The 27,483-nt window shown below is 36.7% G+C and overlaps 1 protein-coding gene across 1 annotated transcript; it reads left to right on the top strand.

The window, feature by feature from the left end:
- Positions 1 to 44: 44 nt before the first annotated feature.
- On the top strand, positions 45 to 27,483 carry fhl3a (four and a half LIM domains 3a). Its single transcript, XM_046847855.1, has 6 exons — positions 45 to 465; positions 21,924 to 22,102; positions 22,908 to 23,082; positions 24,463 to 24,632; positions 25,328 to 25,514; positions 25,609 to 27,483. The coding sequence occupies exons 2-6, from the start codon at positions 21,947 to 21,949 to the stop codon at positions 25,758 to 25,760; spliced, it is 840 nt and encodes a 279-aa protein (XP_046703811.1). The 5' UTR covers positions 45 to 465; positions 21,924 to 21,946; the 3' UTR covers positions 25,761 to 27,483.

Here is a 27,483-nt window from a genome sequence, read left to right as displayed (position 1 = left end):
AAACCGCTCTCCTATTGCACACAGACTGCATTACACTGTGTGCTCTTACATAGGGAATAGACATTGTTTTTCCGACTCTAGTGGACTTTCATCCTGGAAATTGCAATAGTTTTATCCAAACACGGTAAATATACCTGTGCAAAAAATTTTTTTTCTCCTGATGATGGATCATTAAAGGCTATAGTGCAGCAGTGTTTTGTGACGGAAGAAAGCCACGAGGCAGTTGAGTCAGGGCGGGAACTGTGTGACTCACTGACTTCCTCACTAGGTTTATAGTAACTCGTGGAGCTGAACAGAAGAGACTCTGCGCTATGGCTGAGAGAAACCCCTGAACTTCCACACCGCACATAATAACCGCTAGCAGGAATAGACAAACCATTTTTTTTTGTTTTTTTTTTTTTTTTTCATTTGTATCCTCAGATCTGTGATAGTGAAGTTACATCGGTCTCCACTTTTTTTTTCTAGGTAAGCACCCTTTTTTCCATTCCCAATTCACTTTCTATTTGCTCACTAGACATTTTCCTTGACATCCTTCTTACTGTGACACTTGTTTCCAAACTGGCTTACTCTGCATTTTACTCTCATATTCTGTAGATTGTTTCTGTTTGGCAGACTTTCTGTTTGTTTCTGTTTGCTGTTCAGTAAGTCATGAATACTTGTGCCGGTGATCATGCAGCACACCAAACTTTATTCATTAGTGATGCATATTTGTTCATACCACACCTGCTTAAAGCTTCATGCACAAAAATGAAGATCTAAATTGTTAAAAAAAAAAAAAAAGCTTTCATTCAGAAGGCTAATTGTAAAGCAGGCTTATGATTCATTCCTGCGGTCATAAATGCCGAGTAATGTCTGAACTACATTAACCAGAGCTGATGTCTGTTCTTGAGGATGTCCTTGATTTGATGAACATGTTCAACAAAGAATGGAATGTTATGAAGCGTATAATTACGTCACTGATTCATTGATTGGATGTAATGCAACTTACTTCCACCTTGCTGCAATTACGCACATTGCATGCAAAAAAATAAAAAAGAAATTTGATATATATATACACAAATTTGTTGTTTGGACACTCATGCTTATTGAGTAATGTTCTGCTCAGATTAGCGCATTTATCAAGACACACCTGGAAATCCATGACTCACGAGCTGCACCTCAGTGAATCAAACGTGATGAGTAACTTGCTGCACAGTATAATTCACACCCATATAACCTATAATTTGAATCTTTTTTCAGGATTAATAAACAGTTATCCCTATGCACCGAAAAAAAAAGGCATTCGTTTATCCTAAAGGGAGCATATGATAAACATAATATCACTGAGTATAAACTACCTACAGTAAAGCTGTTCAGGGGAAGAGTAGCCTTGACGTTTCTGGTTGAATCTCCTTTTTTTTCATCGAAACATACACCAAAATTTTGGAGACTGACCACTGTTCTGCATGACAAAGGTGAATAGGCGAATAACTTTCTTCCACTGAACTCATCCAAATGAAGTTCTTAAGTAAGTAAAGGAATCCCGAGTTCAGCTACATAAAGTACTTTAATCACAAAACCCACTGCAGTCCAAGACAAAAGGAATGCCTACTGGAAGTTCTATCCATTTCTAACTAGATGTCTAAATCACAAAAGAATACCTGACCGCTCATTGCCATGAGAAGTTTAGGCCCCCAATCAGACTTTTTATTATTATTATTCTCATCACTCTTTAAATTGGTGGAATTATGTAAGGTCTTGTTTTTGGTGTAATTCTTTTGTTTGTTTAAGCTCTAATTTGATATAAAAGTAAAATATAAGCACTCTATGGGCATTATAATACGCTGCAGTGCATGAACTGGGACATGCTTTTCTTTCCTACAGAGTAAAGACTGACACTGGTGCAGGACATGTGGCCACCATGTGACTAAGCTGTATGTGACTTTTTAAGTGTAAATGGATGTTTTGTTTTCCCTTACAATTTTCACCAGAGTCCACTTTTAAGAAAAGCATTGTCTTTTTTTTCTCCGTGTTTGCATCTATTTTAACGCTTATTATTTGATGATTAACCTTTTTTCCCCTCTTCTAACCGTCTCCACTCTGGGGTAATGAGTCAAAAAGTCTATAAAATCTCAATTCCGCTATCCCCCATGTAATTTTAGTGTCTGGTATTTGAATGCTGACAGAGGCTGAGGGAGGTTGAAAATGCATTTGTTTGCATTTTCTCTCCCCCTGGGCCAAGTGTTGAGGCTCTGAGACTCCAATGAGCCTTGAAAATGGTCACATTCCTTCAGAGCAGTGTGTTTTTCTAAGGTTAGCCTCTCTTAGGCACTGGAATATTGCCATTTGTGGTGTGACTAAAAAGAGAGTAGATTGGACATACAGGCTTCCCCTTATACTTGTTTTATTTTTATTTTTGTAAGGTTTTGCTCTGAGTCTAGACTCAGCAGGTGGTGAGGAGTTGAATTTCGCAGTGCTGATGGTGTCTGTCTTTTTCTTTTGTGAGCAAGACAACCAGTGAGACATATTACTAATTGGGAATGTGTTTGCTTGCAGCCGGCTTGTCTGTGTCCTTGTGAATTCCTCAGTGCATCAGTGCAAACCTCAACTTGTTATGAGGAACAAGTTGGTTCAGACTTGAAATAAATTCAGACGCAGTTGAGAACAGTAGCACTCACTTGACAAGTAATGTCTGTGCTTACAATCCATTAACTTTAGTCATTTTTCCAAGTTTAAAAAGTGTGATTTATGAATGCCTTCTATTTTGTGAATGCATACTGATTTTATTGCATAAGTTAAATGAGCACTTCATACAGACTTAATCAGAGGAAGTGTTTGCAAGGAATATGGTCATTTCACTCACTAAATATTCTTAAAGGAAAAATAAAAACATCAGACTTTTATCTTCTGTAGCCCACAAACTCATTTCCTTGTCTGTATCCTGACATGTGGTGTCTGGTGCTTTGGGACCTGGTGTTTGTACTGAATGTTAGGAAGTGACCTCAGGTTTCCTTCGTGGGGATTCCAGGTGCTGCAGTGGAGCTCTTAACAGCCGGTGGCTTCCTTCTCGGCTGGAGGGAATGAATGGGTGAAATTAGATCCTCTGACACAGGGCCTCAGAGGAGGCAGTGTGCTGCTTAGTCTCGGTCATTGATCTCCTGTTTGTTTATCCCTTCTTGCTCTCTTCCTCTTGCTAGTTGTAATGTCAATATAGACACAGGCTGGATGTGAGTTTGGGTCACTTCCCTTCTGTTTTAAGCTTGTTTTTTTCCTCTTTTTGTTTTTCTTATTTAAGCCATAACTCGATTTAAGTTGTCACACTATGTTTATATGTCTGTTTGTATTGGTTGAATACAACAGTGAAACAAATGCATTCAAATTCACTTACAAAAATGTCCCCATTTTTGCAAACATTAAAATACCTTTTTTTTTTCATTTGTTATTAGGGCTGCAATAGCTAATTAATGGATTTCACACACACCATCTTAAAATTGCGATAGCCAACTTCTAAGGCTATATTGATGTCCGTCCCTCTACTCTGGAGATACAACATTGTCTATAACAGTGCAATCCTTGCATCCACTTAGATCTCAGTCAGCCAGTCATGGCCCATGTCCAGGCCCTGATTTACCCCATTATCCCTGGGAGACATATCCTGCTGATCCTGTGACAGAAAAGACATGAAGTCACTCAGTGAGATTTATTCTCAGAAAGAACTCTGAGCCAAAAGGAAGAGACTTCTTTATTTTATCATCAGTGAGACACGCTCTAGCCTGCATGTTCGTGAACAAGACATTGCGTACAACACCAGGATACAAATGCCCTTCTGGCCCCAACTTGTAACACTCACAAACTTTGCCTGCATGCCACTTTTATATGTACTACTGTCAAACAGACTGTAAACCTTTCCTTGTATTTCAGCAGTGTGCTATAAAAGTGAGGGCCAAGGCAAATAATAATAATCGAGGTTGAAATACCTTGGGGACTAATCCAGTACAAATTACTTGGGTATTACCAATGCTTTGCTTCTACTATAATTATATCAAAAGTGAATAAGAATGTGATGTATTTGGATATTGTGTTGTGTAGATATGAATTATGTATACTGTATTATGAAATGTTTAAACAGGCAAATGTTTAAGTAGGTTGTATTTATTAAATATTAATTAGTTTGGCAAATCTGCTGTTTAGTTTCTATGCCACCTTTTACACTAGCACCCACAGATTGAAGGTATGCTCATATCTGATTACTAATCCAATATGTATACACTACAGGTGTAACAGTTTGCATATTTCACGGTACCGTACGTACCTTGGTTTTTTTATTCATGGTTCGGTTCAATTTCAGGTACAGATGGGGGAAAAAATAAAAAACATAAAACTGCTTGTTTTTTAACACTTATTATTATTAAAATTTGTGATGATCAACATTTGAATTTTTTCCTCAATAAAATGCCTGATAGGTTACATAGTATATAAAATATAATTTTATAATATTGGAAAAAAATGTATAAATCAAATTAATGCACTTTTTAATGTAATGATTATATTGAGTAATCAAATAAATTAGCACAAATTAAATTAAATTAAATTAAATTTAATAAATAGTGACATTTTATTAAATAGATTACATTTGTTAGACCCCATTTGGTTAATACAGATGTGTGTGTGTCTGTGTGTGTGTGTGTGTGTGTCTCCAAATAGCCTCTGTCATTTTTTTCTTTACCATTACGTGAGAACAGCCTTTTTCAATCCCAAGTAGATTGCTTTTTGTGCCAAAGAACTGGCATCACTGCTGTGTGTCTGGAGTAATCTGCCTCTGCTCAGCTGGAAAGAGCGCAAAGACAGGATTATTAGCCATGATGACATCCTCACACTTAATTAACCTCCACATCTTCTAATGACTGTGACATCATGGGAGATCAGGCGTAATCGGATAAATTGTGTGCGTACTTGTTTCCATTTTGTAATAGAGTGAGTATGTGTTTGCTTGCTTTGACTTGGTTTGGTTTGGTTCTTTTGTTGCATCAAATAAACCTAGACCTCAATAGCAGGCAACCTGTTATATTTTGGCTGTTTACAAAGGAACTGGTGTTACCCAGCCAACCCAGAGTGGTGCACAGCTAGGCACAATAATGTGGTGTTTGTGTTATTGTCCTAATAAAACTACAGAAGTATTATTTGACTTGCAAACCTGTAAACAGCATGCAATGTTCACACTTAAGATAATAAATGTCCATCATTGTCATGTGGCTCAAACAGGAAAGCTGTGCTATTAGGAATAAGACATCCTTTGTGCAGCACTCAGTAGACCATAAACAGTAGTAAACAAGCCTAGACCTCTTCTCAAACGTACAGGACCCCGTGTTTATTGGCAATCTTTGGGCATGGAATAGCACTGCTAATGATGGATTTGGAGGATGCCATAAATCTATGGAGAGGCAGAGGAAGACACCTTGATTGCACATCTCTCTCTTGCATCTTACAGGAGCCCATAAATGGGAGAAAACATGTTAGCTGTGTCTATAAAAGGATGATTGCTTTTAATGGGGATGTGATGTAGAACAGAAGGTCAGTGCTTCATAGATGTGTACCAGGACAGAAGAAACATTAAGGGGTTGTTTTGGCAATATTGACTCAAGCATGCAGTCCCTGTGTTAAGTGATGTCCATCAACAGGTGGCAAAAGATGAAATTCAGAAGGGCTTGTCCCAGTGGATTACTCTACCAGCGTTAATATCGTATAGTGCAGTCATGTAGAGTCTGGCCTCATATTTGTCACATTAAATAATATGTATCCTTTTCGTTTCCATTAATGTCTGCAGTGAGAGATACAAATCTCCTAAAGACAGAAAGCAGAGGATGTTCTGCATTAACCAAGATGCTGATATTATCGTTTTCCCAGTGATCCATCTGTAGAAAATCACTACCTCTGTGACTACATGCTTGAGGAGGATCTCAAGGGGAAACCACTGAACTCCTGTCAACAGCACAGAGTGCAGGCTAATGTACCTGTGCTCAGATAAACCAATTGTCATCTTTTGTACAGTGAATTTTTAACACTAAGTGATATGTTTGTCACAAATGGCCAAGCGGACCTGCTAACACTTTGGCAGACACTTTCAGGAAAAAAAATGGATTCTTCTTTTTTTTTGTGTGCCAAAGTGTTTTTTTTTTTTCTCTACTAGCAAGGAAGGATTTTCTTTTTAAAGAAAATGTTTAAAGTAGAACGTGTTTTGAAAACTAGAACCAAAAAACTTTTCAATAAAACTTACTAAAGAATGATATGTACTTGCTGGAAATCTGTGCTTTATATGTGAATTAACTGTTGACAATCGAAAAATGAATATTCCCAGTGTAGTTTTTACTCCATAAATATTTCTTGCCTCAATAAAAACAGTAGCCTAAAAATAATTTATAAACTAGTTGAAATGATGTTGGAGAAAAAAAAGGATTCACTCTGTCACTGAGACATTACTTGTGTTGACATTTTGTGTTGTAGCTATCAATGGCCAGGAGTCCAATGCTCTCTGGCTGGATTGGGGTTTCTCAGAGTTTCTCAGAGTAGCGTTTCTTTGCTTTGAGTATGTTCATTTACCCTGTGACGAATCAGGAGAAAACGTTCTAAAAGATATGGTGGCAGGTGTCTTAAAAGAATTATGTATTTTTATTGGTTTGTTACTGACATGTTATAGACGAGCGCTAGGTAGTAGTTGATATTTCGCAAATGACTGTGAGAACATGGAAAAACAAAATTTTATATTCCTAATATTGGATTGTCTGTTATGAAAAATTGTGACTGGTCAGCTTTTTTACTAAAAATAGTGATGAAAACGAAGAAAAGTCTTTTTTCCAGAAATTGGTGCGACTTAATAACTCTGTTTTGACTTTTTATTTATTATTATTATTATTATTAATATTATTATTATTATTATTATTATTATTATTCACCGCTGTGCAGAATGTTTTCAAGTAATCAGATTTTTTAACTGAACAAAAAGTGTAATAATATTTTATTAATAGAAGAACTCTGGTGTAATCTTCCTTAGATTTAATCTGCAGTACGTGTGAAATAGAGTTAAGGCATTTCAAGGCAATGCAATGACCTTATAAAGGGGGCAGTTGTGTTTGATTAGCAGTAATTTCTGCTTGGACATGTACATAATTTAGCCTTGTTATCTTTGTTTAGTATTCATCTTATCAGCGGTACCAGTGACAAATGGTGTTTTGCATTGCTGAATGATAAAGAGTGTACCATGTGACACAGAGCGATAACAAGATGATGGATGGGGCGTTGTTTCCTTAAAGACAAAAATGCCTTCAACTTGTGCTCCACCTCAGAATTCGTAATTAAGGAACACTAAACAATGTTAATGTTGCAGCTTTGGAGCACATTGGAGATGTTTCACACATGCTACTGAGTGCACATTAGGGCCATGTTAGGCAGCTTGCCAAAGAAACACTAAGAAATAACATATATAATCTGTCCCAGTGAGGTGATTTAATGTTGACCAGTATTATTCCCTTCAATCAAATGAATGTCTTGTGTAGTGTAAATTCATGTCTCAGTTTAAGTTCAAAATGATTAAATGAGTCAAAAAATGTTTGAGTGAAAACTCAATGTGCTACACGGTTTCCTTCGGCTACCAGCGAACCTAAATGAAAGAATTTGCTAAAGTAATTCATGTTACAGTGTTTAGCAAGTTAAGCACATTAAAACAGGCTAAGAGTAATATCTAATAGAAATTTGACATGATTTGGTTGATTCCAAGTAGGTAAAGGGATTTGGAAACGAATGCTATAGTCACAGCATCAAGGTGTATCACACTAACATAAAGTGCACTTTACTGAAAACTTCTACAGCAAAACCACAGGAAGTTGTATTCCATTTTCTTGATTCCGGGTCTGTTAGTTAACTATTTGTAAAAGCAATTAAACGGACCTGAAAGCTGCTTAAAAAAGTTATATAATCCATCTTAATCATTCTAAAATGACATAAATGACATAAAAATATTTCAGTCCCTGTTACATTTCTACCATCTCTCACACTTGGTGCACAAACATGTGCTACAAAGAGGATCTCCATGCATGTAGAAAGATTTCCCATGAACTTGTATGGCATTTTCATAAATAAGTGTTATTATTATTATTATTATTATTATTATTATTATTGCGAATGCAAGATTTAGGAAAAAAGTGTAAAGTCTGAAAAAAAGCCGGTGGATATCCCACTGCAGTGAACAGAGAGCCAAAGGAAGCAGGAGCCAAAGCGTTGTGTCCATGAGGTAATGTCTCCCTCCCTCACTGGCACACGCGTGGCCCTATGTCTTAGACTGCGGGACGACAGAGGGAATTATGGGGGGATGGGACCATGGCAGCTTGAATTATAGGCACCTTTGAAGTGAGTTTATTCCAGCTGTTAGGCTTGTGTTTTCCGTTTCAGATCCTAAGCCATAGCTCCCAGAGTACAGAAATGGAAACAAAAGAGCCCTAGAGACTGGCAACTTTGAACACAACCTAAATAAGTACACATCCTCATTCGTCAAGATATATCAGGCTCCTTTACGAACTGATAACACTTTTCTTTAGCACTCACTTTTCCACATATGATCTGTACTGTCGTAAACATTGGTGTAAGACATGGCAGAAGGAGCAGAGGGAAGGTGGACAGTTTATGATGGGTCTAATTATACTCCTAACGGAGGAAATAGGGAGCTGTATAAGTCCAAGCCAGCAGACAATGGCAGATAACACCAATTGTGCTTTCATTGAAATAATGTGTGAAAGAACTGTGTTTATATAACTGTGTCTGTTTGGGAATTCTGTTTTAAACTAACACAAATAGTTCTTAATGATTTGAAAAGGTCTAAAGTGTTAATATAAGGCATTTGTAGTGTGATCCGATGTAGGATTGTACAATGATGAGGCTTAAAGTTCAATTTATAAAAGAGCACAAGTTTCGTTATATGCAAAAATGATCTCAAAATGCAGGTTTCGATTGGGTTTGCGTTATACCGAAATTTTTGGGCATCATCTCCATTAGAACATTCAACAACTCTATATGAAATATAGGCTTTATCGCAATGTGACATTTATTGGATTAAAGGTCCAATCTAATGCCATTATGTAGAGTGAGTCTGGTGTAGTCAGATATAACAATAACTATTCAACATTGCAGGAACTGTAGTCAAAATCCATATCAGTGATATGTTTAGGCAAATCCATCTTCTGGAAAAACACAAATATAAACTATTAAATATACTAACAAGGATCAAAATTGCAGTGTCTACACATGCATAATTCCACAAGAATAGACTACACCGAGAGGGTAATAAATATTTGGCACAGGTGTGACAAACTAAGCCCAGCTGCAAACAGTGATCAGGGGCCATGAAGAAGTCAGAAAACAGAAAACAGGAAGCAGTCGCAAGGTTTTTTGTGGTGTTAATGTTCTCTGTAGAAAGATACAGCATGCTTAAGAATATGATTTATAAGAATAAACATGTGCTGAATTCCATTGCTCGTTTAGCTATTTGAACAAGTGTGTGGAATTGATTTAATACAACTTAGAAAGCATTCTTTATTCCTCTATATGATGGCCATTACTTCAGGAAAGTTTGTGTCTGAAACCTGTTTGTGAATTTCTTAATAGTTCAAATGAAGTTTGAATTATAGTGCTGTGCATATGCCTACAAGACTTAAGCATAAGCAAAGGGAATAGAGGAGGGGTGTAAGCAGCTGTTGTAGTGATGGCTCTTGCCAAACAACTGCTTCATTGTCTTCAAGATCTGTTGCTGTTGCTGTTTATTTTAGTGTCTTTCAACCAAAAATTTGCATATTTGTCTTTCCTCTATTTTAGTATAAAATATTATTGATATGTTGCTCATCTGTCAATTGTTTGTCACATGGTGTGAGATGTCTCTGGTGTTGGTTTATACAGGAAGTAGCAAAGTCATGGCAGCTGATGGCAGGGATATGGGTATTTTAAAATACAAGCAGAGTGTAATAAGTTAGTGACAAAGGGTGGTAGCTCAGTGGTTAAGGTGTTGAGAAGGTCATGAGATCAGAAACCTAGTACCATCAAGCTGTCACTGCTGTCCTTTTGAGCAACCCTCAGCTGCTTTATTGCATATAATGAGATAACTGTACCTCGTAATGGATAAGAATGTCTGCCAAATGCCATAAATTTAATTGTACTAACCACTATAAATGTTTCAGTAAGTACTGTGAAATGAACAGGGCAAAATATGTCACTAATTCACAGGAGCTCAGACTCCAGTTTCTGCTTGTCTTGGCTTGTTGATATTTTTCATAGCAAGCTGGTCTACATAAACGTAAGGATATATTTTTCATGTAGATAAAAAACACTTCTGTCACTTGCTCAGTATATGAGAATCTGATCAATTATTCCAATGCAAATGTATTGATTGTGAGATTGTGAGTCTGTATGGATATAGGTTTCTAAGAGATATATTCATGGATTTCACAATATCATTACATATTGCTGGAAACTTTGACAGCTAACTTCTAAATATATATTCTTGATTTACAAAGGTACAGAAAGGTACAGGCTGAATATCTGTTCCTTAATTTCTATGTATATATTCATCCTTTAATTGTCTATTACAATTTTTATTTTACATTCAGCTGAAAGCTTTGTGCATTTTTATGGCAAGATGATACCCAGTCTTCATGTGTGTGTGTGTGTGTGTGTGTGTGCGTGTGTGTGTGTGTGTGTGTGTGTGTGTGTGTGTGTGTGTGGGTGGGTGTGCACTACGAAACTACTGGCTTTGAGCTTCTCTGACCTCTCCAAGAAAGGATCCTGAATGTACACGTCACTGCTCAGCATTTTATTACCCTTGGGAGCTAGGCACTGTTTCCAAGTTTCCAAGGGGAAGACTCATAAAGCCAAGGGGGGAAAAATAAAATAAAAAATTACTGGAAATGACTTCTACTGGTTATTCATCCAGAGTCACTTCCAATTTGGCAGTATCTTTTCTGTCACATGTTATCATTTTTTAAATCTGGCAGTTCATTTTTTATAGGTTAAAGAGGCCATTTCGCTTTCTGTTCCAGTACTAACAGATAAAACAGTACAGGAAAAGAAAACATTTGCAGCCATTTAGGGTTAAAAAAAACTTTAATATAAGAGGCATCGGCGGGTCACTAAGAAAAAGTGAAGGAGGGAGAGTCTAAATAGGAAAAATAAATGATGAAGTAGAGGTTTACCACAGTTTTGGTGCATTTACCAAAAGGTCAATTCCTGCTATTTCTAAAGTGTCTACAAGCACCCATGTGTCAGGGGTAATTGTTGCCAGACTGCATGTGGGCATCATCAGATGATCAGTTTGCTGACAAAGCAACTGCTGCACCTTTGGCTCTAGTTTGGTCATTAGTGCTTCCTGAATTATTGCTTAAACATTTGTATCAATACTGAGCCCACAATGCCTAATGAGAGAGTTCAAACCAATCTAATGGTGTAGCACTTTGGGTTTAAAATGAGTGCTTTTAGAATAATAACTAATTAAAATTGAATATGTCCTTGACATTGTGACATTGATATCACATTTGTTGTCACTCTTTGTGATTTCTAGTACAGGTGGTCATCAACTGATGTGTTGCAGTCCAGGGCCAGTAAAGTAGCTGGAGCTAATCTAAACAAAGACTAGCCATAGTAGACATAGGGCTAGATATTTTAGATTAAATAAAAGGTTTTAAAAATTTCCCTTTCTTATTTGATTATTGAAGTTACATGGCTTGTTAAAAATGGAATTTAAAAAAATATTTATGTAGAAAAAGAGATACTCATCTGTTTAGAGTCAATGGGGCTTGTTAGAAGAAACCCTGCATTAAAATTAGAAGGAACAATAAACACATGTTTAATTTGTCTTATTATGAACATATGAATCAGTAATAAGTGTTTAGGCATAAATAATAACTGTGTCAGTATTTAGCCATTAATTAATGCACATATGTGAACACTAAGGTTTTTGTTACTGGGCCTTCATATATTTTAGGTGCTTACCCCCTAATCTAATATGCTGTTTAAATTTTTAGGATTTACATAGGAAAAAACATTTGCTAGGGGAAAAAAAAACATTCATTTATTTATCTACACACACATTCACACCTACACCCAACTACTTCTTTCTTTGTGGGAGACATTGGGAGAAAACCAGAGACCATGGACGATGGGGAACCTGTACATGAATAGAAAATATGCTTTATGGTGTCAGCAAAGACTTTCATCTGCTTTAAGGAAGTGGTTCTTGAATGCTAATAATTATACTAATAATGTGTTTGACTTTGAATGGTTTAAGTATTTTCTCTGTTTCAGCCAGAGAGAAAAAGGGAAAGAGAAAGAGCAAAAAAAAATATTTTCCTTGAAGCACTTCCCAGGATTTTTTAAAATGGGTGGATGTATTTTGACCCTGCAATTATGTTGGTTTTTTTATCCATCTAAAGTTGTCGTTCAGAGCTTAAAATCATTGTCACCCCTAAAAGCTGAGCTTACAATTGACTATTCACTCAACCCATTACACTAATTATTCATCTTTACTGTTCAAATAGATTTTTCTTGCCTTTCGTAATACTTTGTATACATTAGCTCAAGCCTCTTTCCACTACCGACATGCACAGGCACAGCATCGTTACAAGTGCTCTGGGGTTAAAAAGCTCTTTGATACATTATGTAGCAAACCACTACTCAAATTTGGAAGCCCACCCTTGGCTTCAGGAAATGGTCTACAAATAGCCCTCACACTTGCCAGACCACTACACTGTGTACTTATTTTGTGCCCAACATTTGGGAGGAATAGATCCACACATCAGACATGTAGCATTTCCAAACCCCTGCAGTGCTATGCTTATGTCTTCAAGCTGCACTGGAGATTTTTACAGCTGGCCACTTCACTAGCTTTTATAGCAGATTCGGTGGTCATTTAGGTCACTCTTAGTCCAATTCATACTGTGTTTCTGTGGGAAAGGTAATCACTGGTATTTTTAGACTCTTTCTGACTTTCTCTAACTTGTCAAACTTGTACTATATCAAACATTGTTGTTAACTTCAGTTGTTATTTAAATGTAACACGTGGTGATTCATCTTCACCCATCAAACAGCTACTCAATTCTAGTTGTTGAGGGACACATTCTGGCACAGCTTTGGTAGAATTACAGCTTCAAATCATGCTGGATTATATTCCTTCAGGACTAAAATTGTGGAACGCTGGGAAACACGGGAACAAACAGGGCTCCAGTCATATGCCAGACCATCTGACGTCATAAGTACAGCCCTTGTTACGAACCTGTGATAAGGTCCCGAGCAGCACATTGAATATAATCTACTCCTTTACTCCTCATCAGACTTTGTTAGAACTGGGAAAACTAGGCTAGAGTTTAAGGACTCAGCAGACAACCTCTTTTAGTATCCGATTTTATAGTTTTTAGATATAGAAATCCAAACCTATTACTTTGCGGTAGGTTAATAACAAATGGAGGACAGTGACGACAATGGCCATGTTTGGTCATAAATCTGCTCTGTATGGCTAGTGGGAAAGGGAGGAGAGCGTGGTCTCATAGGGTTAGGATCATGTTTGTTTATTCTAAAAGGAATAATATACTTGTGATCTCTACTACAGTCATACAGTTGCCCCTGAACACCCCTCTTCCCTCCGGCACTATGGCGACCTCCTGTAGCTACTCTTCATATCCACCCGGCTCTTTAATTTCCATGGTGCTCTCTTTTCAGTCGATAATCTGTCATCAATAGTTTAGCTCATTGTACACTTTCCTAACCCTATGTTCTCCTTCTGTCCATCCCTCCTCTATTTCTGCATTCCTTTCGCACACTAACCTCTTACCGGCAAATACCGCAGCAGTGTGTAGAAAAGACTGCTTTTCCTGCATTCTCTAGGCGGTGACTCTCCAAAACCTACTTTGGCACACTGAAGTCAACTGCATACTTTTGTCAATGGAAACCAGATGTGAAATTGTAATGTATGGCAGATTTTTTTTCTTTCTTCTATGAGGAAAAAATGCAGGCAAGGCCTCTTTTGATCAATTATGGTGTTATAGATAGAATGTAAAACAGCATATATTTTCACTTTTATGGAGACAACAGGATAATATATAAGTAATGTATCACATATTTATTTGGAAAATATGGTAACTATTGACTCCACACAGCAGCGAGAGATTGTCTTCTAATAATGGAAATCCAAAGGCTGCTCAGTTTTTAAATTCCCAAATATTTATCCGCTCATTATACATAAAGACTACATATGTATTCAGTGGTACATGTTTAATTTACAGATGATGTAAATTAAATGATGTATCTTTTCTCAGCTAATAATTTCTGTGGAGGATCTTTTTTTTTTTTGGCATCTTTGTCTTTTTTGCTGACATTTTTGTATGTCATTTTAAAATCCCTGTAAATCCTGAAGCTCACCTCCCTACAATGGAGAGTAATATCTTCACCAGGACACACAAGTAGCTTCACTAATATCCACTAGAGAGATTTTTAATTATATTCATGATTTTTATTACTTTTTTTAATGATTAATAATGTTGGTCTATACATTTTCTACTTATTTTAAATCTGCAAAGAGTATTCACATTTAGATTTAGTCAATTCATAGAAGTCGTCATTTATGCATGCATTATACAGGTTCAGAGGGTAAGCGAAACTCATTTTGTCTGTATTTGTTAAAGAAAGGGTACAAGGGTCTCCATGAAATGAGATCTCACAGATCCCCCTAGCCTGGAGCGCTGTGGTTTACTGCAACACTATAAAGACCGGCGGTTTTCTCGGACTACATTTACACCTTTGTGCTGGTGAAAAGCCAGGTAAAGAACAAATTACATGGTTGTCAATGACGGCCCACACGGCAAGTACTCATTATGGTTCCTTGATGTTTTGTGACATTTACCTCTAGTAGAGTGCCCAGTGCCACCCTTAAGCTGTCTTTTAGAGCTCAGGGGAATAACAGGTTAGACCTTGTGTATGTCTTTTATTCCGCCCAGCTCTGACCTCACAAACACAAAATAGCCAGAAAATTGTTGGTGGTGTTGTTTGTCAAATGTTGTCATTTTCCTAACTCCATTAAACAGAGTTGTTAATGCTATGTACACTCGTGGGATTTTGCAGGTATATATTACATGATTTAATGTTTTATTTGAATTCTGGTTTCAGATTTGTGCAAAGCGCACAGCTGTGAAAGTAGCTCTAGCTGCAGGGTAAATTGCAGCTTTATATGAATGTGCCAGTCTTAATGTTATCATTTTCTAGTTAATGACTTACACATGGACTTGTATCATGGACATACCACATAAACAGACTAAAGAGGAATGTATATGTCCGCCTGGTGGGTTTTCTGTGAGGGGGAATTTATTCAGCATGTTTGGAAGGTCAGTCAGTGCTTTGTATCAGCCTGAGGTTATTCCTTCAGGTTTTTTTGGCAAAGGAAAAGTGGTTTCTAGTGACAAAGAAAGTCTAGTAAGGTTATGGAATTTTTGTAGATGTTCTATTGGAAGTAATTACAGGGAGTAACTCATTTTGTGAACATTCTACTACAGATAAATGCATAATAGGTTTCAAGCTTTAAAATGTATTTAATGTTTGTTTGCATATTGTAGTGGTATAATATACATGGTATAATTACAGTTACACGTGCACCCCTACACCTTCAGGTAATTATCAAATTAAATAGTTACGTGCCAAAAGCACAAAGCAAAAAAAATGCAGTTTCTGGTCAAGAGATTTAAAGTTCATATTAAGCTTCAGGATGGGAGAGGAACAATTTCAGTGACTCAGAAACTGCTGATCCGCTGCGATGCCAAACAGTCTCAAGAGTTTACACACAAAATTCACATTGAAATGTCTTGAGCTTAGAGGAGAATTACCAGACTGGTTCAAACTGAAGGGGAGACTACAAATATAAAAAAATAACCACTACAACATTGGTGAACAGAAAATCATCTCAAAATGCACATGTGAACCTTAAGCTGCACTGGCTCCGACAACAGAAGACCACATCAGGTTCCACTGCCAAGAACAGGAATTTGAGGCTCCAGTGGGCAAAGGCATACCACAACGGGGCAGGAAATAGACCAGGCACTGTTTTTTACATTTTCAGCTGTTGACATTAAAGACAGCCGGCCGATGGTCAGCTGAAGATGGGCATAACAGTTTTATAGATCAGATGTTGTCAAGTTAGATTAGTACCAATAGTGGACACGGAGTAATCATTAATACTACAGTATACATTTAATACCAAGTCATATTTTTTTACCAATATTTACTATTTTGTAAACATACCATTTTCTCCCCTGTACTTTAAACTAATTACCCTTTAGATAAAATAAAAAAGGTTATGTCAAATTCTCTTCACCTCTGCAAAGAAGCTTTTGGCAAACAGGTTGTTGCCGTCTTAGTGCAAAAAAAAAAATGTGGAAGACGTCAGCTATAGGTCAAAGTCAAAGAAACTGTTTACTAACACTGTTCAAACCCCAGCTCTGTGTGGATTTACAAGAGTAAACAACAAGGACCAGACGGCTTTGTTTCCATGCATGGCCATGATGTGGCCTCGCAAGCATGATCCAAGGACAGCACAAATTCCATGGCCTGGAGTTTACTCTCTGACTACTTTGTTAAAACAAAAGTGCTTTTCGCTCCGTTTCCTCACAGTGGTTTGGTCGAAGTGATGTTTAAATAAACTAGTGTGAATGTTTAAATTTTAGGCTATCTGCCTTTTCTGCACAGTTGCCTCCTCACTTCCTCTGATAAGAGTAATTCTCTCCCTCACTTTCCTCTCTGCTTCTCCTGTTTTGCCTTATCTGATGGAGTAAAAGCCAAAGCCAGAAGGCAATGGCAAGTGCACATGCACAGTCTCTTGAATGCACTTTTCTCCCTGTATTTCTGTGAAAAAGGCTCTGGCACTTCAGAAAAACAGCAAGGGAGGACACTGTACTGATCTTGTCTGCCTTTTGTCATCTCTTATACGTTGACATCTAAAAGTGTTAATGTTCAGTTTGTGTGATATTAGAAAAAGACTCATTTACTGTAATTGTGAATCATCTTTATATCAACAAACACTACTGTTAGCTGAATTGGATCTTTTATTAATTTTCTTCACGTTTATTTCGCATGTTCATCATTATATTACGTTCTGGGTGACTTTAAGTGATGCATACTGTTCTTTTGTGTTGTATTTTCTCCTGTGTATAAATCAGACTTGAAGCTTTGGGATGTCTGGCTGTTTTCCATTGAGCAGATTGATCACGCTGTACTGTTGTGTGTCTCTCCTCAATGTTTGATTAAAAGCACCGTTTTTCCCAGCTCGCATTCTGGCTCTGCCTTTCTGTTTGGGCTCCTGTGATCACTGCAGAATTTCCATCAAGTATATGAAGAAAAGTATTTGAATTATTGTATTTACCTATTATCTTATACCTTGGCTGATAACTGAAAACTATACTTAAAAATAAGATAACAACAAGGAAAAAGCAAATCTGAAGTTTATGAACAAAAAAAGAAAGGAATAGCTTGACTCATTCATATAAAGGCAAAAAAGAAAGCAGTGACTCACACATAAAATATTCCTACCAACCTTCCTGGAATAGTTCTTTTCCACTTTTACATCACAAAATACATTATATATAATGATAATTAAGTCTACCCTGTAGATGCCATACTGCCAGTGTTTTTACTGCAAAACTGTCCTAAATATAATTGCATCTTTGTGAAGCATTTCTTGAGGCAGTATATATTGATTTTATAGATTGGGGTGATTTTGAAACTCCGGTGAAGTACTGATTAGAAAAACACAGCATATCAGTCCTACCTGCACACAATTGTGCCATTAAAGTTTGAGGTTTGTGCAGTTTTCCTTGGTGCCTTAGTAGACCATAGTTTCCTATAATCAAATGAAAGACTTGTCCAACTCAATCTTTGTTGGCTCCGGGAACAGGAAGAGCATGGGTCTGTTTCTCAGGGAGAAGCATAACTAGCCTGCTCAAAATGAATCAGAGCGTGATCTGAGTTTGGTCAGGAGATTAGTGCTGTTTTCTAAGGGACTAACATGCTCCCCTTCATAGAGACTTGCAAAACATGTTATAGTAGCCTTCGCGCATATATCTATTGCTTGTCAATCATACGGAGATTTTACTAGAATGTGGCATGTGGTGGAGTTTGATTTGTTTTCTTAATAGTGGTTTAGAGGAGCAGTTTTGTGTTCTTTTGGATATTTTCCAGTCTTTCAGCTGAACTTTGACTTTTTGATCACAGTTTTTTTTCATAGGAAGTTAAACATCCAAAACTTTTGGGACCTGCTTTGTGGAGAGTTTGGGTATTTAAGGGCAAACTGATCCATCATAGTCACATTTTCATCTCGTTGAAGAAACTGTATTTCCTGCAGTCTAACACAAAATTCCTAAAGCGTTCATTAAAAAAGTAATGTTAGCCACCATTTTCTTGATTGTTTGTTTTTTGTTTTATTGATTTTGTTTTGCTTTTTTCTAGTCTAGGAATAGTGGAGGACTTATATCGACATAAAAAAGTATTTATTTCTCTTCCTTTTCACTGCATTGTGCTTTCACAAAAAGCTATTAATCAGCTTGCTGTGATGAAAATACAATGTGACACAGAGGTTTAAGGTTTTGGGTAAGGGTTTAGCAAACCACCGTGAAAGAGTTCTACATGACCTCAACAACCATTCCACAAAAGAAGGTAAAAACAGTTTTTCTGCATTTTAGTTTTTAAGAGTGATTATAACATGAACATGGCCCAGCAAATAAGTATTGCTTTGCTACTTTGGTAAGAAGTGTTCTCAGTCTCTTTCCTTCCACTTAGTTTTTTTTTTTTTTTAAACCAAATCCAGACTGGGTCTTTCAAGAGCAGGCAGAGTGGTTACTTTACATTCCCAGCTTCTGGGTTCAATCATGTTTTGACCCAGGGTCAATGATTACATCATCCACTTCTTTCTGAGAACGAAGTCATGAGCTGCCCTGGGTTCATTTCTCATGTCTAAAATGTCCACTCTTTTGTGTGCTTTAGCTGCATTTGTACAATATTTTAACTTGTACTTGAAATATTGCTATAGTGCAGTAATAACAATCCCCACCCTTGACAAAACAGTGTCTGTATATCAGGTTTTGAAATCAGCAGGCCCATAGCTCCTGTGTGTACTTGTAGATGAAAGTTTTTATATCTAAAGCTTACTTGTCCCCTAAGGCTATAAATATATATATATATATATATATATATATATATATATATATATATATATATATATATAAGATTTGTTTTGAGCATTCATGAAAACGCTAAAGAATCCATAGCGCTAGTGTTATCCGCTAGCCACTTCCTTCTTAGCGGCTAATGCCGTAAAAGTAAAAGTAATTTCCTTTTTAGAAAATGTTATTGATGAAACTGCATACAAGAATATCTGTAAAAACTAAACCCATTCAGTGCATTTCAAATACAAATATATAAATAAAATATCTTAAATAAAAATACATTTCAGATTACTGTAAAAAAAAAGTAAACGCACTGTACGGTTGTGTTTTAGTTTTTTTTTGCAATTACGAGTTTATTTCTTATAATTAAGACTTTTTTCTTACAATTCTGCTATTTTTTCTGGGAATTCTGACTTAATTCCTCGCAATGTTGACTTTATTTCTCGCAATTCTGACTTTATTTCTCGCAATTCTGACTTGATTTCTCGAAACATCCAACATTACTGGTGCATCCACCAGTAACCATGTTGTCTCCCGCAAAGCTGATTGTTAGACAGAGTTCTCTCCAGAGATTGGAAGCTTAGTTTTATACCATGCGATTCTATTGATTGTAGCCTATTTCATTTTTAATGTGTAAAGCTTTCTGACACTACAGAGGGGATGACGGGGCTCGATTGGATAAAAAAAAAATCAGAATTGCGAGCAAAAATTTTGCGCTTTCTTTTTATGTGGTCAAAACGGGCTTTCATATGAATCTTCTCCTCGCACCTCACTGTTTTCTCCACATACTTCCATTTTTTTATTCTGCAGGATCTTTTGTGTTACCTGTCCAGAACGCTCCAGAGTCTAACGGATGGTGCATCAGTAATAAATGTCCGCAGGGAAACACAGTGCACTGTGTGTAGTTAAATGGCTTACTCAAGGAATTGTTTCAGTCCTAATCAATATAATTAAAAAGTGTATTGCATTGATTTGATTTATTCTATTTTATTTGTTATAAAATATTATTTTATATATTCAAAGCTCAAGGTAACCATTTACTATCAGGAAGTCTGAAACATTAGCGCCATAACACGGAGTCATGACCCTCATTCCAGATGGCTGTTTGGTCGAATCCCAGGTGCAGCCCAGCTGTTGACAAACTGTCTCTGATCTCATACCAGCAGTTATAATGGGGCCTGAGTCATTGATGGCAGTCAGTGCCATATTTGGACATACAACAAAAATCACAATCGACACACAATAGACAGAGACATCCATTTGACCTAATCAAAATACTAACATTTAAAAATGTTTTTTGATTTAAAACTAGGGTTATGGTAGCAGACATAATTTCCAGCAGAAAACACAGGCTTGCGACAGCAACAACAATGCGTCTCTTCTGCAGAGTTTTAGCAGAAGAGTTCAGAAACCCAAATATGATCTAATATATTAATGCTGGTAGGAGGGCTTTACTCAGTGGCTTTAAAAGCAAATTAAAGATTCTTAAACTGGATCTCTTAATAGACCAGGTGAGGGTGGGGTTTGGATAAAACGTGTGTTTGTGGGCTCTGGGGGACAGTCAGTCCAAGATATTTAAGCCTATATTGTATAATGTAAGTAACTATTACTTAAAATGTCATTCATGTCTGTCCTATATATAGTAGAAAGTGTGTAACAAAAATTGATTAAAACTGAAAGGCCTCACAGTTTTTTCAGTAAAAGATTTTAATTATGTAAAGCAAAGGCAACCTCAGGCTATGTAGCTGAACTCTATTGTGCCCTAATTTATGGGTGGCCATAGTTTGAAGGAGCTCTTTAAGCACCTCATCTGAAAGAGCAAATGGTGTCATATTAGTGATAAAGCATGTCATCTGATTATATATTCATCTTAGGAATGCTCTTTTTTTATCTGAATTACGCACACCCGGACTCATTTTGTCATCTGAGAAGAGAAAAGAGGAAACAGAGAAGCTGTGTTGGCTTTCTTTTTATCCTCTAGTTAGTGATTACATGATCCCTGAGGTCTTGTGTAAGACAGGCAGTGCAAACAGGCTGTAAGAACCGCTCCTTTATTTCATTTGTGGCTGTGATTATCATCATTGCTGGGTGGTAAAAAATAGATAACCTTACCCAGTGAGCATATTATTTCACATGCAGCTCTTTATCAGCTTTTTGCGATGTTTTGGCAACCTGATCCTGCTCACACAAGGCTGTAACAATATTAGTTTGTGATAAGGTTGTTATAGTTTGTGTTGTGAGAAATAGGTGTGAATGTGCAGTATGAATGTTTAATGTAAAAACTATTTTTCTGTATGTTTCCAACTCAGCTGCTCATCTTTCATATACAGTAGGTGGTCTGTACATCTTTGCCTAAATACTTTTCTCTAAATATTTACATATGCAACAAGGAAATGTTTGTAAATTTTGCAGCTAGATACAAATTTTCTATGGATTCTACTGTAGATATTGTTTTTCTTTCCCATTTAGTTTTACAGTCACTCTATTCAAAACTATGCAAAAGTGAGTTATGACTATAAGGAAAGGAGATTTTATTGAGTTACTGTTTGTCCGTTCCTTTTGACAGCAGCTCTCTCTTTCTACGTGCTCGGTCTGCTGTCACAAAGCTATAAAAGTTAATGGGCATTTTGTGCAAAGTTTAATGGGAGATGGGTCTTTCTCTCCTTCCCACCTGCTCCATCACACAGCTCACCCCTCAGTGTCTGTGTTTTTCAGAGGTTGACACTGACTGGGGAAACATGAGCGAGCGTTTTGATTGCGATAACTGCAAAGAATCCCTGTACGGGAGGAAGTACATCCAGGCAGAGGAGAATCCATACTGCATCCCCTGCTATGACAGTCTGTTTGCCAACACCTGTGATGAGTGCAAGGAGCTGATAGGCCATGATGCACGGGTAAGTCTTCAACAACAAATTGAAAATTACTGTTTTGTACTTCCGAAGAAGACCCCTATAATTAACAGAGACTCTACCACATCAGACAGTTTCTTTGAGCTAGAATAGATCACAGCTATTTCTTAGCTGTTAGATATTTTTTTTTAAATAGATTCCATCAAAACAGTAATGATTAAATCATTAGGCAGGAGTTTAATGACTAAGGTGAGCCACTTTATTTCCTTAAACCAAATTACATGTAAATGAAAAGAGCAACTGCCAAAGCACAGTACAGTAAACATTGGTCAGGAAATAAGTCTAGCGTCATGGAGGAAATGGATTTCCGGAGAATTGCACTAACCGAATTTATCTTTGTTGTATAATATGCAAGCAACTTATTTTGCAAATTTCTTTTATACCTTCATATACCACATGCAGTAAAACTTATTTATGCACTGCTGATTTGCAAATGAAAAAAAACTAAAATACGTCATTGAAAATATGGATAAATAATAATCTTACTTTATAAGCCTCTTAAAAAAAATATATATATTTTTTGTCTTTAGTAATTGTTTTCGGCTTTCAGTACACTGTATCCTTAGTATTGTGAAGTTCTCTGTCAGTAATTCAACCAAAAGATCCTTAAAATACTATTGTTATGGCACGTAATCTGCGAAAATTCGTATTTTAGTTTTATTTTAGGTTAAAATCGTCAGTGTGTAATTCCTTTTAGGTACTGTATTGTACAATAAAACAGAAAATTCTCATAACAGCAAAATGATGTGTGTCTGTGTGTTTCTGTGTGTCTGTATGTGTGTTTGTGTAGGAGCTGTTCTATGAAGATAGGCACTACCATGAGCACTGTTTCCGTTGTTTCCGCTGTGACCGGTCACTGGCTGATGAGCCCTTCACAAGCCAGGATGACGCTTTGCTCTGCAATGACTGTTACTGCAATGAGTTCTCTTCCAAATGCGTCGCATGTGACAAGACCGTCATGCCTGGTAAGAACCCACCAAGCACTTTGGACATGAATCAGATCTTTTGTTTGTGTCAGCCAGATCTGCTAAGCGAGTGTGGCCTTTTAAAATAATAATACTAATAATAACAATAATAACAATAATGATGATGATGATGATGATGATGATGATGGTTTCAATGCTGAGATCTGTCACTATTAAGTTTCCTATGTTCCACTCACAAAAGCATGCTAGTATGTAAATTGCATATTTTAAATGACCACTTGTTATGAATTTGTGTAAGCATGGTGCCCTTTAATCGACTGCTGGCCCTCGGTATAACCAAGGAACTGAAACACTGGTATAGAACTATTTTGTGGAGTGTAAGACTATCAGTGCTTATCCTGTGCTTAGTGGAGTCATTCATTCATGCTGTTGGCTGAGGTAAAAATTAGGAGTAGAAGAAAGAGATGGGAAAAGATCCAGTTCTAAAAGTAAGGCAAAATTTAGGCAGTCAGCAAAGAGGCAGACATGACAGTAATTGCCAGTGTGCCGATCTTGCTGTCTCTCAGCCAAATCTTTGTGCGTGGCAGTCTGCCAAACATCTGATGAGAGAAGGAGATAAGCCTCTAAGCTATTTCATCAGCGGCTGTATCATCCAGAAAAATAGTAATAAAATAGAAAAAGATTCCAAGAGTAAATAAGGTTTTTGTTTTCATGGTAATAAAAAAAATAATTCTTTAGTTTTAAAACGCACAAAACGTTCACTTAGTTTTGTTTCATTTCTGTAGTAATAATATAGAATGTAAACATAGACATTACTTTGTTCCAACAGAGAAAAACTTGTGTCATTCATTTTACACAGAGGCTTTCATTTCACAGAAAGACACATAGTTAGTGGTTAGAAACTCTGTCTGTGATGTGGGATCAGCAAGTCAGAAACAATACTCTCTATGTTAGAGAAATTCACTTAAACACACATAGCATACCAAAGTGTTTACACTTTTCTCAGATTAATTTCACCCCTATGGGTTCTAGACTGAAAATGACTCCTTTCGTACTCTCAGAGTCGAAAGCCTTGTTCCAGCTGAATATATCTTCAAGAAAGCCTAGAGGATTATCTCCTCTGTCTTTCCTTTGCAGAGGAAAGCTATACTGAGCTTTTTAATATGGCTTTACTGAAAAAACCCTCAGCTGCCCTTTTCATCTGCAGAACAGCTAGTAGACTTCGAAGGTCACTTATAGAGCATAATAATATCAGGTCATTCTATTTCTTTCTTTTTTAATCCGATCACAGAGGAACTGTCTTTTAAAGAACATTTGCTGCACTTGAAACCCTTGTGCATAAAGCCATTTTGCTTAGATAGAAGGTATATTGATAATATATTTAGAATAAACATGGGGAACTTTTTCTTTCTGTTTTAGGCACTAGAAAGCTGGAGTATGCTGGCAACACATGGCATGAGGGCTGTTTCATTTGCAGCAGTTGTAAGCAGCCTATTGGCTCCAAGTCCTTTATCCCAGATAAGGATGATCACTACTGTGTGCCTTGCTATGAAAACAAGTTTGCCCCTCGCTGTACTCGATGCAAACAGGTTAGTATCAGTAAGTACTTAGTAAAGCAATTTACAGGATTTTCCCATGCATTACTAATACCTAATCAACCCAAATCAAAATTCTTCTCAGGATTAAACTTGTCACACATCTCTCTGGGATTTTGGGATAATTAATAGATCTAGCTTTCTAAAAAAAAAACTCCTTACCTACGGTTAGGGACATGTGCTAGGAGAGACTAAAATACCACTTCAGATAGACATCTAACTTCACTGTTAGCTGTCATGTCATAGCTATAGGGTACCTCGTTCAATTCTACATTTGCGTCATGTCCCATATCCGCACAGGTTTTATTTTACTCCAGGTTCCAGAGTTATGTAACATTTCTTAAAAACTTTCTGGTAGATGAATTGACTACTATCAATGGTGATTTTTGTGAATGAATGTAAACATTTGTGTGTGCATGATGCTCTACAGTGGATTGGGTCGAATTCAGGATGTATTCTCACTTTTTCCTGACTCCCAGATCACCATAGCCCTAAAAAAGTCTTGGATTTCAACAAATTTTCATGTCACATAATACATGACACAGTATCTATTTAATATGGTCACTTTTTGAACACTGTCCTACCGACAAGACGTACTAAACCAAGGATGTACATGTAGCTGATACTTATGTTGTTTTATAGACATTATAAGAATGTGTAATATTTTCTAAAAGGTTAATTTGTTTTAGGTCTTGGCCAAAGGTGGTGTGACCTACCGCGATGAGCCGTGGCATAAGGAGTGCTTTTTGTGTGCAGGCTGCAAAGTGCAGCTAGCTGGCCAGCACTTCACTTCCCGAGACGACCACCCCTACTGCATTAAGTGTTTTGGAACCCTCTACGCTAAGAAGTGTGAGGCCTGTAGCAAACCAATCACAGGTACATCAGAGTAACTATAAATCTCTATGATTAAATGATGTATATGGTTTTTGTTATAAATCTGTCTCCTGCATGCATATGTGTGTGTTCTCAGGTTTCGGTGGAGGGAAGTACATTTCATTTGAGGAGCGGCAGTGGCACCAGTCTTGCTTCACCTGCACCCGGTGTTCGGTGTCTCTTGTAGGAGCTGGTTTCTTTCCTGAGAGGGATGAGATCCTGTGCCGCGAATGCAACAGCAATCTATAGAGCCTTATTTAGAATACTCTCCATTCTGCCAATCTCTCCCTCTTTCTGTCTCTCTCTCTCTTTCTCTCTCTCTCTTATACACACATACACAAACACACCTACAACCATGTCTCTATGCATCCATAGAGTTTTAGAAATACTGATTGGCTCAGCAAAAGCTGTGGTGATTACAATATGCCTATTTGATAGTCAGTCTGGGGTGTTTGTAAAGCATACAAGCAACTTTTTGGCAGATGGTGCAACCTCCCCTTTTCTTGTAAGGTAAAGATAAGTTTATTTGTCTAAGAATTTTCTTGTTTGCAAAAGAATGACTATGCAAGACCATGCTTGTTAGAAACTAGTCTTTTCAGAATTGTGCCTTACTAGTTTGCATTGCTCACCCTGTGTGCTTTCACTTTATATAAATTAATGCCCTCATTGTAGGTTCTATTTTTTTTTTTTTTTTTTTTTTTAACTTAAAACCACAGCGAACTCAGGCGTAGCTCAGTGTGCTACGTGTCCCACTCTTTTTTTCATCAAACTGCAGATTCCTTAGCTGCACTGCTTGCTTTGTTGAGATGGAAAGCAGTCCATCATTTTTTCCATTCAGTAGTGCTTAAGCAATGCTTAAGATAAACCACCCCCTCTCTCTCATCCTAGGACTAAAAACAGGAGATGTAGTAATTATTATAAAGACATAATCCACCCATTCTGTATTTGTCCTGGTTCAGTTGAATTGATTTGACTGTTAAGAGAGAGAGCTAATAATGTGTAGTTGAGTATATGATTGCAACCTATAAAACACCTTAGACAGATTCCTCCTTAAACTTCAGAGTGCTCTGTGGCCCACTAGAAAGGTTAATTTCCACAAAAAAAACTTAATTTTGTTGTATTGGCCACAAGAACACATGCTTGGCAAGGCTTTGTATCTGAAAGGTCTGCTCCAAGTCTGGTAAAGTTAATAAAAATGCTGGTGTGACTATTTGAGGTTTGTCGTTTTTAAGCACTTTTGATGTGTTTCTGTTTCTGTTTCTGTTTTGTTTTTGATTATATTGTATGTCAAACTGCATTAAACGGTTATTCCAAATAAATGTATGTATATCACACCAAAAAAGCAACTTACAAGAAGTGTGGGAAATGAAGTGTGATGTGTTTTTATAGAAAACATTCATGCATTTGCACTATGGATTAAATTAAATATATCTTAAACACAGACATCAATAATAATGATAATGAAAAGACATATTATGCATACACTGCATATAAACACAATACAAACCACTGCCTGCTTTCTCTTTCTGAATTCCTTATATAATCTTTGGTCTACTATATACATATGCAATACTTTTCTGTTTTTCCTTAGTCTTTTATATGCAACATGCTATTTTTTTTTCACATTTGATGAGTGAATGACAGGGCAAGTCCCATGAAAATGTATGTTCAAATATGAATATGTCAGCAGAATGGAATGCATGCATTTATTGTGGTTTTTTTTTCCTTTCACCTTTATCATTTATTGCTTTGTTACTGAAGATAATATTACTAATTTCACCATAAAATATTTCTAAATGTATGTATTCACTTTGAGCTTTGATGCTGGCTAGTCAGAGTTAGCTAATGCTTTTTTTTTAAATTGTTTATAGAAATATGTAATACGGACATTTGGAATGGAAAAGAGGTTTAAAAATAATTCATTCTGATCAAAATGTTGATGTTATTTGTTAATAAATCTTTTATAAATTAA

This window comes from Silurus meridionalis, chromosome 4 (genome assembly GCF_014805685.1).
Source record: "Silurus meridionalis isolate SWU-2019-XX chromosome 4, ASM1480568v1, whole genome shotgun sequence".
In the NCBI taxonomy this organism is placed as follows: Eukaryota; Metazoa; Chordata; class Actinopteri; order Siluriformes; family Siluridae; genus Silurus; species Silurus meridionalis.
Note: the sequence above shows the minus strand (reverse complement) of the source record. Positions and strands in the feature narration are given on the sequence as shown.